Source organism: Poecilia mexicana, unplaced genomic scaffold (genome assembly GCF_051168715.1).
Source record: "Poecilia mexicana isolate PSO_F unplaced genomic scaffold, ASM5116871v1 scaffold_2, whole genome shotgun sequence".
In the NCBI taxonomy this organism is placed as follows: Eukaryota; Metazoa; Chordata; class Actinopteri; order Cyprinodontiformes; family Poeciliidae; genus Poecilia; species Poecilia mexicana.
In genome coordinates, this window is record NW_028263371.1 from 31,644,051 (window position 1) to 31,663,031 (window position 18,981).

Here is an 18,981-nt window from a genome sequence, read left to right on the forward strand (position 1 = left end):
CAATACGATGGCGTATTAGGGCGACACACACACACACACACACACACACACACACACACACACACATATATATATATAAATCTTTAAATATTGTAATTTTTGTCTGTTTTCACTATGATAGAGCTTTTTTTCTTATAGTGAGTAAATAAATAGTAATAATAATTTTAAAAAACGTTACTAGTTGTTTGTATTTCAATGATCCCAGAAAATGCATCTGGACATCTGTTCAGTGGATTTTATTTAATAAATGTCATATTTTATCAGACATAAAGAAGAGTCATCGTTGGATTACTTTAAACTCTATATTTTAAGAGACAAGCACATTTGAAAATACAAAAAATAATAATCTCTACTACAATCACAGATGTCAACAAAGGCTGCAGCAGAAGAGATTAACAGTTGCTCCTTTTTTTTTCAGCTGGTAATTTCTGATTTGTCCTCTGGCCTTGCCGGCTCAACCTCCATCGCCCTCAGATAACCTAAAGGAAACAGAAAACACAACATAATCTGTGATTTCACAGTGGATTTCACTGGAATTCTAACAGTTTGCCAGCGTCATCTGTCTTTCTCACCCTCGGTGTAGTCCGTCTCCGGCCTGGTGGCAATAAAGATCCACGCCAAGCCCACCAGCAGAGCCACCACCAGGTTGATGGTCACCCACGGGTGGAGGATCTGGTGCTCTGACCCCTGAGGCCTGCAGCAGGAACAGATGAAACCAAGGAATGTAATCCTGGCCTTACGTTTTGCTTCGTAACGTCAGGATTATCTGCGTCGTCCCACCATATCGTTGTGTTGGAGGACGCATAGAGGTTGATCCGATCACTGGTCATCTGCTGACTCAGAGAAAGAATCAAAGCAGAGAAATACACTGAGTGGGGAAAAAAAACACAGAGTGTGGGATTAAAGCAAACAGAAACAACAGGGATCAATAATCTCTGAACGGATGTGGATTTACAGAACGAAGCCAGAGCCACTGGATCCAGAGTGATGAACTGCCGCAGAGCCACCGGACCTTTAGCCAGGTTCACCCTGACAACAAAAAGGCAAAAACAAAAAATAAATCATTAATTCTGAGGAGTAGGTTCATATTTTGCTGTAGATCAGATAGATTGTTCCTGATCTGATCAAAACATGTGGTTCATGCTTGTACGACGGCGAATCAGGACCATTGTAGACAGAAAACAGGAGGAGTGAATTTTTGCTGAAAAAATTCTGAAATTTTGAGATTAATCTTTGAAAATTTCTAGTAAAAACAAAGACATTTATGAGTCCCAAAAGTCATAAGACTTCAGAAAACTAAGAAAGGTAAAAAAAAAAAAAAAAAAAAAAACATGTTTCATGAGATATGACCGTAAAGTGAAGTTGGTTTTTTCAAATAAAAAGATAAGAAAAAAAAAGAAACTGAGAAGGTTTTGAAAAATTATTTCCAAATATTTTATTTTTATTCCTCTAAAAAAGGAACATTCCTGCATTTTTCTGTATAAATACAGTCAGCACAGCAAGAAACCTCATATCTTCGGAATAAATGCACTTTTATGATAAAGATATTTTCTTAAGTGACTCGTGACTTTTTGTAAAGTGTAGGCTTTTATTTTGAAAGGGATTTCTCCTGGTTCAACCTGTCAAAGGAGGCCACGGTGCAGATGGCCAGCAGCATGTAGAGCAGGGCCTGTGAGGGGTAGGCCAGGCTGTGGTACTGCTCCAGCAAGTTGCGCAGAGCGGTGAGGTGCTGGCCGGCCAGCATGTAGACCACCACCACGTTCCACACGGCGTAGCCGGCCAGGAAGCCGTGACAGAACAGACCAAACACCCTAACAAAAAAAAAAAAAAAAAAAATGGAGGAGAAACATTGAGGAGAATACAGGAGAGGTGAAGGCTGAGTTCTCAGGTTCCCCCCCTCACCTGAAGCCTTCATGCACTCGGACAGAAACGTCTCTGGTGGTCCAGAGCGGCGGCATGTGCTGCAGCTCGGCCACGCCGTCCATCTGCTCGCCCGTCGTCCTCCAGTCAGAACGCTCGGCGGCCTGGAACCGCTCTGCGCATCAACATGACCGTAATAAAAAGAAAAAACATTTTTTTTAAATCTCAAAGCCATCAACCTTTCCACAGAGACATCTCTGATTTGACCTGTAAAGTGTTGTTTTGGTCGGAAGCTAGAGATTCTCGATTCGTTTAGAAAAAAAACTATTGAATCTATTTCTTTCTCCATTTGCTGTCCTAGTGTACGACACAGGATCAGGTCAGGCTGAGTTTTTTTTAATTAGGAAAATAAAAAATGTCACAAGGATAACGTCTTTTTTCTGTTTTTATTATGACTTTAATCTCGTATTATTTCACCTTAATGTGGCACAACTTTATTCTAGTAATAAAATGTCCGTAGTTTCATTTTTGTCCCTGAGCCTGGTCCTAGTATTTGTGAATGCAGAGGAGAATAGAAGAACATTAAAAAAAGAATAACTTATGTTATTTTTATACATAAATTCAGGCAGTAAAAAGTTAAAATAGGCCTTCCTTTAGCATAAAAAAACAAGTTTATTGAATAAACTTCAATTTAATCTCTATTGTAGATTTAATGGAGTATCTAGTATAGTTTTAATTATATATATATAAATATATATATATATATATATATATATATATATTAACCTGTAAAGTTAAGTTCATTGCTTTCCTTTAGATAACTGTCGGTGTAATGAACTCACTGGTTCTCTCTACAAACAGCTTCCCGACCGGCTGGCTCTGGCCCTGCGGCGCTGAGAACAGAGCCTGCTGGGGGATCGGTGAGCAGCTGTCGTTGATGATGTCGTCCTCTTCGACGCAAAACTCGTCGGGAAGCGGCGAGTCTGCCACCTTCGACTTCCTGAACATGAGAAACACCTTTTTTGTTGTTGTTGTCTTCTTAACTATAATTTCGTTAATGTTTCTTTGTTTTTTTTCTTACTTTTTCTTTTTGGTTTTCTTCACCACTTCTTCCCCGTCGGTGGTCTGATCTCCGGTGTCTCCGTTGACCAGGTCGGCTTGGTTGTCTTCCAGATCTGAATCGAGACGGATAAGCTTAAAACCGCCAGCGTACTTTTGAAAAACATAAAAGAAAAGCGGAGTGGTTTCCACCTGTGGACATGGCTTTCTTCTTCTTCCGTTTCCTCTGCGTTGGAGCATCTGTTGAGGCTTCGAGTGTCAGGTGATCTCCGACCTCTGACGCCCTCCGGCTGCCGAGCCCTCCCATCTCCATTTCCTGATCTGAGGAAACACAATTATTCAAACAAAGAACGCCGTTTCTTTTGGCTCCTCCTCATCTCCTTACCTTCCACGTCTCCTTCTCCATTTGCGTCTTTTCTTGGCTTTTTCTTTTTCCGTTTCGGGGCTGGAAAATCTGTCGACGTTTTTCATTTGAATTTAGAAACGGAAATAAATCGACATTGTGGATTCTGAAAAAATTTGGACCCACCTGCTGTGTCTTGGCTTTTATGAAACAACAACAAAAAAAGAGAGTTTTATTATTATTCTCATTTTTAGCAAAGAAGTTGTTAAAGAGGAGAAGTTTTCCTACCTGGACATGGTGGGAAGGGCTCGCTGCCCTCGCTATGGAGACAAAAAAGCAAGCATAAAAATAATTATCTCTAATCATTTAGTCATTTTCTACCAATGTAATGTTACTCATAATCAAACAAAGCGGGCCTTGAAGAGAGTTCAGACTTTTAAGGACTTTTACACGTTTATCCACGTCTTCAAGAAAAAAAAACCAATATCTCCACCACATTTATTGTCTACTTTTTAAAAAAATATCATTGTTTAAAAAAATAAATAAAATAATGTGTTTTCATACACATGAACCTGCACAATAGAATTGGAGGAGTTTTGCCAAATCCTCAAAATATTCCATAAGTAGTTTACCTTTTAAAGAGCTTTGCACGTTTTTCGCAAACGTATCAGTTACTGTTTCTGTCAAATAGTACTTCTGAAACTAAAACCAGCAAACTGACCACGACATTAGTTCTACTTGTGCCAGAACTTTGTCCTTTTTCCCCCCCAAACAAAGTATTTAAAACACAATAACTATGTTTTCTTATAATAAAAAACCCTGATCCAAATAAGAAACTCTTACTGAACAGAACAACCACATGATAAGTAGTTTGTTTAATCCCGGACGTTTACATAACATCTGATCCGTTGTGGTTTTTACACTCGTATAGCAGAACTTCTTGGACACAGCTAAGCCTGAAACAAACGGCTGAGATAACAAAAACCTTACCGTGGTTTTTCTGGCCATTTCGGTCAAGAATGCAACTCAGAGCAAAGCGAAGCCACACATGACATCCTGACAGATAAATCCTGAGCTAAATCTGCCAAGACGGAGGATTAGTTTGGGAGCAGAGGTCAAACGATTTAAACCTTTTACAAAAGACTTGGAGCATCATAAGAGTGGCTGTTTGTGAGGATGGAGAAGCGAAGCTTTGGTGGGATTTGGTTTGTTTTTATTGACGGCACTGCAGCGCTTTGTTGTTTGGGAAAACAGCAACTTTTAAAGAGTTTTTGCAGGATTTATTCTTTTTTTGGCTTTGTTCTATGTCAATAAATACACATTTTTAAAGCTGAGTTTTCACCTTTTTGCATTTTATTCTGGTTGTGAACATGCAAATTGTGATGTGATAAATAAATATCAAACTTGCCAAAATATCGACTTGCCACGATCCAATAAATAAGATGTTTCAACAATTTTTTTGTTTATCTGGTATTAGTAAAAAAAAAAAGATATCTGACAGAGATCTGCAATTATATGGATGTGTCAATAATTCATTAAATACAGAATTGAATATCAACATCATTAATTAATACTTGATATCAATAGAATTATTTCTATATTTAACCATTTAAGATTTCCTGCACTCAGGTTCTCAATAGTCCCCAGCATCTGATTGGATAACCTGCAGTCTTAGCTCCACCCACTGCCTTTTATGGGTACAATTAATTCAAATGAATTAATTGTACCCATAAATATTTTGTAGTCCTATGTTGCTTTACCTCACTATTTTATAGTGAGGTAAAGCAACATAGGACTATAAAATATTTAAATTATTAATGATAATGCCAAAACAACTATGCATTCTTTACATCTATATAATAAATGCACATTTATTGTTTATATGTATTTTGTATATTTCTTATTTGTGCATTTATAAGTTTATCTAAATGATCACATAAATACATATTTACTAAATTGCAAAAAAAAACAAAGAACTTGTTGATTGGTACACAATAAAAAATGTAACCCAATAATAAAATCAACTTTTTTTTTTTTTGGTTGAAATTTTAACTTTTAATTTGCTAGATAACAGAACAAAGACTAAAAATCTGGACATTTTAACTTGGAAGTTTTTAACTTCCACATTAAAGATGTATTTAAACTCGTTTTTTTTTGTCTACATAGTTTAAAATAAAAATCGACTGAAATAAATAATTTCTGAACTCTACCAGAACTCCAACATCCTGCCTTAATAGACACTGCCAGCACTTTTAAAAAGAAACGGATAAATTAAAAAGCAACTAAATTAAAATTGTCCTGTTATTACTAGTTAAATTGTATTTAAAGGTCCAATTATAAAAATATTAACTTTAAAGTTTTATGGACTTTATTGAATCCTACGGAACCGTAGCTTTAGAGTTAGTCCCTTATGTCATCCCACTCCACGTCCCTGTATTTAAATCAGCTCAGACTTTCTATAGACGGTAATAATAATGAAACCCTAACAAATAAGTGAGTTCACTTACCTTAGGGAGAGGCGGCAGCTCCCTAAACCTTATATTCTGCAAAGTAACAAAAAAATACAATAAGTTATAGGAGATTAAAAAAAAAAAAAAAAAAACAGCAAAGAAAATGGATGGAGTGTGTGCCTGGATACAAGGATGCATGGGTGGCTCCTTGTGCTATGATACTGAATAAAATGCAAAATGATACATTTTGCCAAATAGATAATTTTATTCTGAATAAACTGCATAATTTCATTCTGTATCTTACAGACATTGAGACGTGAGAACATTTCGACAAAAGAACCGTTATTCATCTTGTATATAGATAAGTACTTACTTTACCATCTCCCCCGTCCATTCTCGGTCTTTTCACCTAAAACCCTTCAGCGAAATGAATTTCTGGTCACATTCTCATCAATGTAACCAGACTTTTTCAACACCAAGACGGTTAAAAACCGAGTTATCGCTGTGTTGTTTACACTCACCGAGCTACCTTACTTAACCGGATGTTACGAACTGCTAGGAAGTAGTACGTATAATTTGAAAAATAAAAGCATACATTAAAAAAGTTCAAATAAGAAACGCACAATAAAGTGTCTAAGTTAATACATTTCTTCACCGATACAAATACACTTTAATCAGTCACAAAAGTATTTACATATTTAACTCTTTTTCTCAAGTTGCAGTTATAAAACATTTTATTTTGAAAACGGTTTTTACGTTGCTTTATTAAATTACGAAGTAAATTTCTAAGTCGCATTTGACATATATGGCATTTTTAACAACTTACGTGTATTTCGTTACTTGGTTGTGCAATAAAATGGCAGCCTGAACCATGAACCCAGTTAATTATTCACCTTCTATTTAAGATTTTTGTCATGAAACACACACAAAAACGAGAGCAAACACAAAAATATTTTATTTCTATACTGTAAACATTCAGAAAAAAATATTTCAAGTTTGTGAGTACAGATCTGATCTTAAATCAGTTTTTTGTGTTTTTTTTTTCTTTTTTGAAAATGGAGCTGCATGCAAAGTACAAAACGGATTTATTTTAATCTAAACACCTTCCAATCCAGTACACAAAGCACATCTAAATAAACTGCTAAGTTGAGCAGAGTTTAAAAAAAAAAGAAATTGTGACACAGTTTATGGGATTTCTTGGGGCTTTGTGTCCTCCTCTGGGATTTAAAGAGATTTAAAGACCAGAACAAGCTTTCCACACATATACATACAGATCAAAGGATTTACATATTTCCTGGCTTGCTTCCCCCCAAACATCCAGGCAAGGATTTTACATTTCAACATTTGTATCTTCCCGGCGAAGAGTGCTCTAATCCCTCTCTCTCTCATGATTCGGCCGTGGGTCGGATCCAGCAGGCGGGGACCCACTGTGGTTCATCCTGTGCCTTCCTGACGGCTGTCAGCAGCTGGACGCAGGAGTCCTGCAGCTCATCGTTGACGATCACCTGATCAAAGAACTGCCAGTACTGGGCCTCGATCTTCCGGGCTGACTCCTCCATCTCGTGGAAGTCTTCATCCTGTTGAAAATCAAAGTCAGGTTGGATTTCAGCCTTTGGGGATTTTTGTGGGTCAATGACCAACAATGTCCATAAAAAAAGAATAAAAAAATTGATACTCAAATCTTTAGCTTACATTTTTGTCTGACCTACTTAATCACTGTGTTGTTCAGCTTTTAAGCCCAGCACTGAGTTTTGTAATAGCCACATAGGAAAATATATAGTTTTTGAGTGACATAGAGAATACATTGGGATAACTGTTTTTGGATTTAAAAAAATTAAAATTAAGGATCTAAAAAAATTGCAAAAAGTTTGAATTGTATTATATAAATGAATCCAAGGTGGAAAAGAAAAGAAGTGGCTCCAGTACAATTCCTTGGGGTTCACCTCATGATAATCTGAGCACTAAAACCACCAAACACACAACAGCAGAAATAACTCTTGGTAGTCATTTTCTGTCATCGTGTTTGACAGTTTGCATGAAATCTTTGTGCTGATGCTGATTTTTGATGTCGTTCAAACATCTCTACTTTGGCCTCATCTTTCAAAACTTCATTTCGGATCAATTTTGAAGTTGACCCTCTAAGACCTAGTGCTGGTTCCCCAGTGACATCATCTTACACCTACTACTGATCCTACTGCTGTCTGTCACTAAGAGAAACTAGATGTAAACAGTAAAACCCAGCCATCAGAGAGCATACTGTGAATGGACGGTTGACATAGTAGTTGGTGGTGATGTACGAGTCCTGTCTCGTCTCCCTGAGGCGCTCCAGAGGCGGGGGCTTCACGTAGACAACGTACGCTCTCAGCTCATGAGTCCTCACTGCCTGAACAACCTAAAGAATAAGGCAAAGTGCTTTTGTTTTACTCTGCATCATCAGTTCTGTCCTTAGAGCGGGCGCATGGCGAGGCTTACGTTTGGCTCTATGTCGACGACGCAGATCTTTCCACTGTTTAAGACGTCTTTCACAGCATCAATGCTGGTTCCGTAAAGGTTACCTTTGTACTCGCCAAACTCCAGAAACCTATCAAAAAATAACAGCGTTAAATTACAACATCACAATTTATTTGAAGGCGAAAAGCATGTGACAGATAGCAGCTTTACCGATTATTGTAGACCATATGATCAAAAATCTCTCGGCTGGTGAAGTAATATTCTCGCCCGGATTCCTCGTACCCTCTTGGACTTCTTGTTGTGTCTAGTGAAAGAGGAAAAACTAAATATATGACTTATACTGGCTAAAACAACAATGATTCAAAATATTTTTGTGACTCTGAAGGCTTTACACGTACGAGGTATAGCTCCCTGGAAGACGTTTGGGTTCATCTCGATCAAGCGCCGTCGGAGTTCATTCACACCGACACCAGATGAACCTGAGGAACAACAACAAGACAAAGTCTTTTTTCATCCAGACCCGTGATATTCTGAAATCAAACTGCATACTTCTCCGGATTGTACAGACGTCAAACCAAAGTTTTATTTCTGTACCTATGAGGGCGATGATGCGATGTGTGTCCTCTGGGTGGCGCTGGTAGCGGACCACCTCCTCGTAAGGGTTATTTAGGATGCTGCTGCAGCTGCTGGGACAGCGGATGTGGGAGGAAGGCTGAGTTGTGCTCTGGGAACGCCGGCGACACAGACGGATGCTGCGCCTGAACCCCGCTGACGGTCAAACACAAAGGATGTCAGAGGCTAAACCTTACAGATGCTTTTTGTACCTTAACAGAAGGTGCAGTGAACACGTATTTTATGCGCTGTTGAAGTTCACGTGTTAACTATATGTGGCACTTTCATGTGTTTTCGTCATGTAAACATCACGTCAGAGCAGGGGGCGTCACTAAGTTTCAAGGAATGGAGATGCCAAGATGTACCAAACAGCAACAAAAACAGAGAAGTTGCTTTAAGCAGTTAACTGATATAATAAAAGGCTTTCCTAGCAAATCTTAAGATAATTATAATTTTCTGCAGGTCTGCATATAAAATTTGTAAAATTTATAAAACTTACGTTGCCTCCTAAGGACAATAATACACTCACTGACTCTTGATTTGTTTCATGGAATTCATACAAATTATGTAGAAAGCACCTTTAAATATTAAATGTGCACTCTAATAAACAATTGCTTTGGGGTCAGTAGTTACCCAAGTAAACTCCTTCAATGTTGCTGCTGAAGTCATCCTCCTCTGATGGGGAGAAAAAGAGCAGAGAAGGAACATTTAGCAAACTTATTGATTAAGTGAAAACCTAATGGATGGAGAAATTATGACTGTAAACATGAAACATCTACAGAGGCTGAAATCTATTAAACTTTCCTTCTCTCAAATTAATTCAAAGATTCAGGAAACCACCAGTTTCCTCACCTTCTCTGAGCTCCTCTGACGTTTTGCGCATCAGGAATCACAAAGGTTTGGAAAAGGAAAAAAAAAGTTTTCCGTGAAGGGCAGGAAAACGCATCGAGTCGTTGACTTCAGGCTCCAAAACAAATTTATCAAAGACTTACCTACCAGATTCAAATGCCTCCTCATCTGTTTTGACCCAAAAACACACACAGAGAATTGAATACAAAAGAAGCAACAAAAAAAATAAAATAGTTCAGATGATAAAAAAAAAAAATAGTTCAGATGATAGTTCATCTGAACTATATCTTACCTGCTTCAACACATCTCTCATCAATGGCCATCAAATCCTCCTCTGTGAAGAAAAATAAAGATGTGGAAGGATTTTTGGGGAAAATAATTCAGCAGAAATCTGAACGTAACTTCTGTTTACCTTCGTCGACGGTGCTCACTGCAGGAAACATGGAGTGAAACAGATAAAACCAATCTGTGAGTATATGGACGATTGTATGGATGGCAACAGCAAAGTCAAGAGCAGGTCACTCACAGATTTGCATGCAGACGTGTGGTTGGTACGGCTGGGACCACCAGAACTCCCTCTGCTTCCTGCAACAGGAGCACAGTTCAGGGGAAAGTTCTTTATATTTCCAAGATGCAAATGTAATCAGTTTACTAAAGAAAAAAAAAGTCTTGCACATATAAAGCACAACATTCCAGATGAGAAACAGTTCTAATGTTGCTAAAGGTGTACAAGCTAACGGATCGTATAGTGTACTTTATTTCTAAGACTGGATTTAGCTGACAGATTTTTGGTAAAGTACCCCAAAGAATAATACCAGGATCACTTCTTTTTTTTTTTACCTGAAAAGTTTAGATATTGTGCACCTTGAAATTGGGAATCTGTCTCTTTAAGAAACTAAGTGAAATCCCACTAGGACTGAGCCCGTTTCCCTTCCTCCTAGGACTGTGGGAGAGTTTTAAAGGAAAATCAGATTTCCCAAAGAGCTCAGGATGAAAATACAGGTGCTGGTCGTAAAATTAGAATATTGTGATAAAGTTCATTATTTTCCATAATGTCATGATAAAAATTAAATTGTCATATATTTTAGATTCATTGCACACCAACTGAAATATTTCAGGTCTTTTATTGTTTTAATTTTGATGATTTTGGCAAACAGCTCTTGAAAACCCAAAATCCCTGTCTCAAAAAATTAGAATATTATGAAAAGGTTCTCTGAACGAGCAATAAAAATAATCATCTGAATCAACAAAGTAACTCTAAACACCTGAAAAAGATTCCTGAGGCCTTTAAAAACTCCCAGCCTGGTTCATTACTCAAAACCGCAATCATGGGTCAGATTGCTGACCTGACTGCTGTCCAGAAGGCCATCACTGACATCCTCAAGCAAGAGGGTGAGAAACAGAAAGACATTTCTGAACGAATCGGCTGTTTGCAGAGTGTTATATCAAGGCACCTCAGTGGGAAGTCAGTAGGAAGGAAAAAGTGTGGCAGAAAACGCTGCACAACGAGAAGAGGTGACCGGACCCTGAGGAAGATTGTGGAGAAGGGCCGATTCCAGACCTTGGGGGAAGCAGTGGACTGAGTCTGGAGTAGAAACATCCAGAGCCACTGTGCACAGGCGTGTGCAGGAAATGGGCTACAGGTGCCGCATTCCCCAGGTCAAAGGTCAAGCCACTTTTGAACCAGAAACAGCGGCAGAAGCGCCTGACCTGGGCTACAGAGAAGCAGCACTTTGGACCACTGTTGTTCAGTGGTCCAAAGTACTTTTTTCGGATGAAAGCAAACTTTGCATGTCATTCGGAAATCAAAGTGCCAGACTCTGGAGGAAGACTGGGGAGAAGGAAATGCCAAAATGCCAGAAGTCCAGTGTCAAGTACCCACAGTCAGTGATGGTCTGGGTGCCATGTCAGCTGCTGGTGTTGGTCCACTGGGTTTTATCAAGGGCAGGATCAACGCAGCAGCTATCAGAAGATTTTGGAGCACTTCATGCTTCCATCTGCTGAAAAGTTTTATGGAGATGAAAATTTAATTTGGTCTGGAATCGGCCCTTCTCCACAATCTTCCTCAGGGTCCGGTCACCTCTTCTCATTGTGTAGCGTTTTCTGCCACACTTTTTCCTTCCTACTGACTTCCCACTGAGGTGCCTTGATATAACACTCTGCAAACAGCCGATTCGTTCAGAAATTTCTTTCTGTTTCTCACCCTCTTGCTTGAGGATGTCAGTGATGGCCTTCTGGACAGCAGTCAGGTCAGCAGTCTGACCCATGATTGCGGTTTTGAGTAATGAACCAGGCTGGGAGTTTTTAAAGGCCTCAGGAATCTTTTTCAGGTGTTTAGAGTTACTTTGTTGATTCAGATGATTATTTTTATTGCTCGTTCAAAGAACCTTTTCATAATATTCTAATTTTTTGAGACAGGGATTTTGGGTTTTCATGAGCTGTTTGCCAAAATCATCAAAATTAAAACAATAAAAGACCTGAAATATTTCAGTTGGTGTGCAATGAATCTAAAATATATGACAATTTAATTTTTATCATGACATTATGGAAAATAATGAACTTTATCACAATATTCTAATTTAATGACCAGCACCTGTACACCTCCACACTGACCTAAAACACCTTCATGCAGAAGATGCAGGAGAGTTGGGTTCAGACTCACCGTTTGAGCAGGCTAGTGGAAGGGATGAGTCCGGCACAGGCCGAGCTGCAGGGCAGCTTCTTGGCTTGCCACCAGAGGGCGTCGGTCTGGTCCACGATCTCCAAGATGTCACCTTTCTTGAAGCTCATCCCGGCGTCGGCGCAGGGGATGGTTGGGTCCTGCTGAGGGCTGTAGTCGGTCATGGCCCGGACGTAGAGCTGAGCAACGATTTACACTCGTTTTTTTTTAGGCAGTTTTATGTCTAAAGCAAAGAAATGACAGAAGTGTGGTGGGAGACTCACCATGGTCTGGTTGTGGATCGGCCTCTCTGTGATGGGAATGACCTTAAACATGATGGTGCCATGTGGCCGAGCTTGCTGATTGGATGCAATTAAACAAACAATAACTTTATTATACCCTCTTTATCCAGTTAAGACTGCAACATCTTGCAGTAAGCATGAAGGGTATTAAACGACGGAAATAACCGATTTAATTTCTACTCTTGACCCACCACAACTTGGATGACTTGCTCAGGCTCCATTCCGTCCACAGGAAACCCGTTCACCTCTATAATCCTGTCTCCTGCATGAAGCAGGCCTGCATTCAGAGAAACAAATTCAAACTAAACCTGAGGATTTGGTTGAATTTTTTTTTTTTTTAAGTTATTTGGTTACTTTTTCTTAAAACATAACCAAAACACGAGAGTTTAGTAAATTGGTTTGAAGTTTCTTTGCAAAAATAAATGCGATGCTCATCTGCATAACATGAAAGCCAGTTTATTTACTAAAATAAATAGCCTTTGAGGAGCAATTCAAGGGGCAAATGTTTAAAAAAAAAGGGTTTCAGAGACTCAGACTCTTTCGGAATAGTTGAAGTATTTGTTGAGTCATTACAGGATGGAGTCAGAGATGAATAGATACATCTTTGGATGGCAGTATGCTATTTTCTTTGTAACTCCATGGTGTTTATGTTGTCATTTTGCCCTCACTCCACTGTTCACCATAAAGTGTCTCACCACTTCGATCGGCCAGCCCTCCGTGAATTACACGAGCCACGAAAATCTCTCCTGTGATGTCATTTCTCTTTATAGTCGCTCCCTGAAACAGAAAAGCAGAACACATTGTTAAGCGTGGAGGTTGAACAAACGACGTGACTGGGATGCTGATGAGGTCTGCTGAAGGTCATGAAGGGACAGAAGGAAGTGGATGAATTTGTAAAGACAAGAATGAAACAAGGGCACAAAAGGAGAGGAAATTCTTTTAATTTTCAAATGAAGCACGGAAAAATGATTGGAGGCATAGTGATCCAAAAGAAAACGCTCACTGTTTGGAACCCCTTCATTGTCACTCAAGTGGGTTTCTTCCTCTTCTTCTTCTTCTTCCTTTTCTGGCTGGTGTGATATCCCCTCACATTGTTGGCCGTCTTCATCAGTTCTAGTTCACCGTTTGTAAGTAAACCTCTGGACACATCCGGATCGCCGGGGCTACGTTTTCTTGTTTTGACGGCGGTGAGAAGGGGTCCTTGATGATTTGCGGCGATGGGAGAGGGTCCCTTTGAGGTGGAGGGAGCATCCAGAGAGCTGCCGCTGGACGAGGAGGAACATCTGGACTGCTCTGGGTGTGAAATCTTTATATCGGTCCCGGTGGTCGTGAGGAGTGTTTGTAGCCGGTCCACCACCTGAGTGAGGAGGACCAAAGACTGCACCGTCTCAGTCATGCGATCCGTTGCAGCTACCATCCTCTCTCCCAGGGCTCTGATGTCTTTATTGCTGCTTTCCATTGAGCTAGCTGCTTGTTGTACAGTCGTCCTCAACTTGTCCAGGCTCTCCTGATTGGACGTCTCCACGGGTGACTCCTCCAGCACCCGGCGAGGCTGCATGGGGCTCGATGGAGCTGTGCGGACGCAAGGGCTTTGGGCACGAAGCTTCTGAGGCAAGTCTGGATGAAGATAGGTGCCTTTGTTGAGGTAGCATGGTACGCCAAGACAGGGAGGATATGGAGCACAGGTGAACGGTCCCGACTCTTTAGCAGGGCGATCCCCAGAGAAAACAGACAAAATATTAATCCGTATGGCAATGAATAGATGGATGGATGGATGATGGATGAAGGCGGAGCAATGACGAGTTTTCAAGGCGTCATTTCTGGAAGCGTCTTTTCTTACCAAACCCAACTGGGTTGTAGACAGACGGCGCCGACTGGTTCAACTTTTGCTCCAGATCAGTGTAACAGACACTGCAGTGAATCGTCTGCTTGTGATAGCTCACTTCGTGTCGAGGCGTGCAGGTGAGCAGGTGCGGACGGACCGCCGCCGGGCGGCACGGCAGCTCAGCTGGGCGGCAGCAGGTCCGTCGGACCTCGCAACACGAGAAATGCCGCAGGCATTCTGGAGCGGGGCTTTGCCCTCCAAATGTCTCGTTGCTGTGAACGCTCCAGGTGCTTCCTGTCCCTGATCGGCACCTTCTTCTTGCACAAGCATGGGAGGAACCACTGAGCCCGCAAAGCTGTGACACAACACAGTCACTGAAAATATGCCGGGTTTTTCTAGTTTCGTATTTTCCCAATAAACAAAACTTGTTTTCTCTCATAGAAATTTAGTTAAGATTATTTAGGAAACTAATCAAAGACTTCATTAAATCTTTGAACCAACAAAATCTTTCATACAATCTTTTCATACCATCTAAATGCAATGTAATGCTGAAAATTAGATTTAAATGTGGGCGGACTAAGGATTCAGATCTCCAAAACATAATAAATATACATAATAAAATATTTTTATTAAGTTGTTATATTATTTTAGTATATTTATCATAATAGAGTCAGGCTAAAAACTACAGAATAGTCCAAATAAATGCTAATCTTATGTTTTAAAGTTGTCTTAAAGCTCTTAAACCTTTCAGAGCAGTCACTTTTAAATGAGCCGCTCACCAGAGGCTGCTTGTTCTTGACGAGGCAGACAATTCGAGTGGCCTCCTCTTCGTCCGGCAGCTCGTCCGGCATCGGCGGCAGCACCGGCTCGTAATCCTTCTGGGCCACGGTGTCATGAGCCGAGAGAAGAGCCTGAACGACAAATAAATAAATAAATAAATAAATAAAATCCTACATTTTCAAGATTTTATCACGGAAAATTATCGCCATCATTATCTGGGATTCTCCAAGTCTGGCCCAATAATTCTACACTTTTAAAGACTATTGTTATTAAAATGTTATACTAACTTAAATTATGAAAGAAGCATATTTATTAATGTAGTTGCTTTCCAATCAATAACTGAAGCAACTTAGATATTTGTCAGTTGATATTTGTTGACTTTAATGAGTCTAGCACTTTTCCACCGAGGCCACCAAACTTCAACATTGTTTCGATACACAGTGAACTTCATAGACCAGATTTTCAAGTCAAAACTTGCTAAATATATCATATTTTTATGAGCTACTAGTGGAAGAAAATGGGCATTTCACTGTAAACATATAATATAGCAAGCTCTGCTGAAAAAAAAGAAGCAACCAAATTAAATTTGAGAGCTATTGAGCTCTCAAATATGTTTTATTTATTTTTATTTATTTAAATAATGTGGCTAAAAACTACAAGGACTGTTGAAAACATCTGTTATCTTTTTTTTTGTCATTTTTAAATGTCCACATCCTAACAACAAATCTGAATAAAGCAGCAAGCAGCTGGTGTCTCACCTGCATGTGCGGCTGTCGGAGGAGACGGTACAACTCTTTGGCTTCATCAGAGCAGTATGGGAGCGATCTGATGTCTATCAACAACTACACCCAAACAGAATATATGTTCAACACGAGAAAAAAAAATACACACCGACTGTCCTAAAATGACTGCATAACAAACCTGAAGTGAGAGTCCTGAAGCAAAATCCAGAGCTGGAGCCGGGCAGTCTGTCAGATACCTTTGAAGACATTCGTACACCTGGGAATAGCATAAAAATAGCCTAAAAGATTGCAAGAAAACTTTTGCCAATTGAAAAGGTAAACACAGAAATGTCCGTTTTCCAACCTTAAGCAGCGACTGGAGCCAGGACGCGGTCAGCAGGCCGTGGAGGACCTCTGCTCCGTCAACGTCCTGACCAACACAGCGTCTCACTTCCTCAACCACGTCCGACAGGATCTGCCGCAGGCCTGCAGCAGAGAAACCGTCACATCAGACCGCAAAGCCGCACAACAGATTAAACCTGCAGGCCAGGACTCTGCTTCACCTTGCTCTCCGAGCTCAAAGGGCGGAGTTACAACCTGAGCCTCCACCGCCTGCCTCATGATCCCTGGACCCCCGACCACCTGTTAGCTGATCACCAGGACGGACGGTAAACCTGGGGATTAATGGATGTAAGTCAGAGAGCTGACAGAGAGCTTCTTTCATCCGTGTTATTTAACTTTTATGATATATGGTCAGCCTCTTTTTTTTAAGTCATAAAATGTTTAGACATAATGTGTGTTAAGCTATTCCTTTTAAAAAAATGGATGTGGGACATGACATCGCATTATAGTTCACCGTGAAAATTGTCCCATTTACAGTTTATAATGTGTTGTAGCTCTGAAAGAAAGATATACGAAATGGAAATGAAATTGAAATAACCTAATGCCAAAGTTATTGTTAGGATAATTACATTTAAAATAGCAATAAATAAATACAAGAAAGGTTTTGAACATTGCCTGCAGTTTTAAGTCATACAGTATTTATAAAAAAAGGTCTCCAGAACAGAGTCTTGAGGAACTCCACATGTGATTGAAGCCTGAGTAATATTATGATTTTGGTCAATCATTATTTAGGCATGTCTTTTGAACACTTTTTTTAAGGCTTTTTTTTTTCCAAAACTTGTTAGCCCAGATACAAACCTAACTACCTATAATTGAGAAATCCAGATCATACTTCTTGATTCTATATTGTGTTACAGCTAAGCTAAGGCTCACTCAATCTGCCTGGGAATCTAGAATAAAACAGAACCTGCAAAGGGAAATTTTGGGGCCCAGAATAATTACGGCATAAATCTGAAGGCCATATAGACCCAGTAACTTATTACATAAAGACAAAACATGTACTCAGTGATTGCAAGGGACTTTGGTCATGTGGAGACAGACATATAAACTTGAGTGTCATCCGGTCAGAGACGTTGTCATACTTGACAAAGTGGCCCAGAGGCAGAGCCTTGAGGGACTCCACATGACTGCAGCTCAAAAATCAATTAAAAACAAAACAGAGGTTTGCAACAAATATCAAATTTGGCATAAATAATTTGCTAGAGATGAACAATATAACTTATAACAAACCCTAAGCAGTCACCAGTTTGGAAATAGTACTTTAATATATAAGCAAACATAAAAAAATATATATAATTTGTTAATTTGGTAAATGTTAACGTAGACGACTCATACAAGATAATATTACTCCTTACTGATGCATACCAGTTTATTAGTGTGGCTTCAAAATGGCACCACACAGTCCCCTCCACTGGTGGCCCTGATAGCATCACTACCATATAAAGTCCATTTTAGGCTTACAGTACAATACAGAATTAAGTTAATTTTACAAGGTGGCAGATTTAGAATATTTCAAAAAACATGTAAGTTTGTCTACTTTAAAAAAGGGACCAATCCATGGTGCAGGCCAGCAGTGGAACATGCAGTCCCAGCTCTGCCAGTATGAATAGGGTCAAATGTTAATGGCACGCTTTATGACATCAGTGATGTGGAAACGGTTGATAATCTCTAATGAACAAAACACCAGAGTTCATCAGAAATCATGAGAAAACAAACCAGATTTGCACAATAGGCATCCACAACTCCAAGGAAGAATCAACTTTAGGGAGATGTTTCTGCTTCAACAGCTCCGACTGTCCTGAACACTGCAGCTCACATAGGATGATGGATCCGTCAGTGAAGTGTTGTGAAGTAGGTGGAGCTAGTAAAGGGGTAACTAGTACTGCACTGCGGCCTTCATCCGACTCTTCCTTCTTCAACTAACCAACATCATGTCTTACCTTACACCTGAGGTATCCGAGTCCTCTTCCACCCCGTCCTCCAATCGAAGAGGAAACTATAAATCAGTTTGAGAAATTATATTCCCCTGAGAGAGGACAGTCCTACGCTTTCATCGAGCAACAGGGGGGAACGTGTGTGTGAGAGAGAGAGAGAGGGCTGTAATCTCTCTCGATCCCACTTAATCCTGGGCAAGTGAGCTGCCTGCCTCTGGCCCCCGGGGGCCGGTTCCTCCCTCACCGGCTGGCTAGTTGCTGCTGAGCTGCCAAATCTTCTTAACCATTTCAGCTGTTAGCGGGTAGCCAGGAGACGCTGTGGGAAAAGGAAGCAAATGTGTCCCCCTTAAGGGATAAAGACATGATACATCAGAGTAATTACAGGAGAAAAAAAAAATCTGCTAATAGACTTCAGCAGTTGGAGCTAATTTGTCCCCTGCTTCGGTTCTCAAGGTAAAAACTAATTTTGCCTAAAATGAAGGTTAACCTTTTTTGTGCTCATCAAGTCCAACTTGTCAGTATTTATACCGTAACTTACACAGGAATAGGCTAGTTTGGATAGGTTTTTTATAAAGCTACTTTTTTATTATTATTTCAGGTTATTTTAGCTTATATAATTGTTGAAAAAGCAAAAAAAAAAAAAACCCCTGAAGATTTTAGTGTGGAGATTTTTTTTTTTCAAATTCACTCAAGCGTTTATCTTGAGTCAGTTGTATTCACTGCGACTTTTTTT

The 18,981-nt window shown here is 39.8% G+C and overlaps 2 protein-coding genes across 3 annotated transcripts; both read right to left on the reverse strand.

The window, feature by feature from the left end:
- Positions 1-221: 221 nt before the first annotated feature.
- Positions 222-6,279, reverse strand: LOC106920557 (transmembrane protein 237B-like). Of its 2 annotated transcripts, XM_014991643.2 has the most exons (14): positions 6,086-6,278; positions 5,770-5,805; positions 3,551-3,582; positions 3,449-3,462; positions 3,305-3,373; positions 3,112-3,240; positions 2,942-3,035; positions 2,703-2,860; positions 1,903-2,035; positions 1,620-1,811; positions 956-1,029; positions 781-868; positions 573-694; positions 284-479 (listed from the first exon to the last, which is right to left on the reverse strand). In XM_014991643.2, the coding sequence occupies exons 1-14, from the start codon at positions 6,104-6,106 to the stop codon at positions 415-417; spliced, it is 1,227 nt and encodes a 408-aa protein (XP_014847129.1). In that variant the 5' UTR covers positions 6,107-6,278; the 3' UTR covers positions 284-414. The 2 variants fall into 2 exon arrangements, with proteins under 2 accessions (XP_014847127.1, XP_014847129.1); XM_014991641.2 differs by having other exon boundaries at positions 222-479; positions 781-1,029; positions 6,086-6,279.
- Positions 6,280-6,645: 366 nt separating this feature from the next.
- Positions 6,646-18,923, reverse strand: mpp4b (MAGUK p55 scaffold protein 4b). The gene is made up of 21 exons (XM_088014677.1): positions 16,476-18,923; positions 16,277-16,398; positions 16,112-16,189; positions 15,949-16,032; positions 15,190-15,321; positions 13,281-13,362; positions 12,777-12,862; positions 12,568-12,642; positions 12,287-12,483; positions 10,151-10,209; positions 10,037-10,054; positions 9,917-9,958; positions 9,772-9,792; positions 9,628-9,642; positions 9,409-9,450; positions 8,758-8,931; positions 8,562-8,642; positions 8,374-8,467; positions 8,185-8,293; positions 7,970-8,104; positions 6,646-7,289 (listed from the first exon to the last, which is right to left on the reverse strand). Exons 1-21 carry the CDS (start codon positions 16,531-16,533, stop codon positions 7,098-7,100), a joined length of 1,896 nt encoding a protein of 631 aa, XP_087870803.1. The 5' UTR covers positions 16,534-18,923; the 3' UTR covers positions 6,646-7,097.
- Positions 18,924-18,981: the final 58 nt, after the last annotated feature.

Excerpts from the sequence above, each read along its gene's own strand:
- LOC106920557 (XM_014991641.2), bottom strand. The coding sequence starts at position 6,106 with ATGGACGGGGGAGATGGTAAA. Across the intron at positions 5,806-6,085 it reads TGGACGGGGGAGATGGTAAA|AATATAAGGTTTAGGGAGCT; the intron begins GTAAGTACTTAT and ends GTTACTTTGCAG. Across the intron at positions 2,861-2,941 it reads AAGAAAACCAAAAAGAAAAA|GAAGTCGAAGGTGGCAGACT; the intron begins GTAAGAAAAAAA and ends TCTCATGTTCAG.
- mpp4b (XM_088014677.1), bottom strand. The coding sequence starts at position 16,533 with ATGAGGCAGGCGGTGGAGGCTCAGGTTGTAACTCCGCCCTTTGAGCTC. Across the intron at positions 13,363-15,189 it reads TCAAGAACAAGCAGCCTCTG|GGAGCGACTATAAAGAGAAA; the intron begins GTGAGCGGCTCA and ends TTTCTGTTTCAG. Across the intron at positions 9,793-9,916 it reads TGAGAGATGTGTTGAAGCAG|ATGAGGAGGCATTTGAATCT; the intron begins GTAAGATATAGT and ends GGGTCAAAACAG.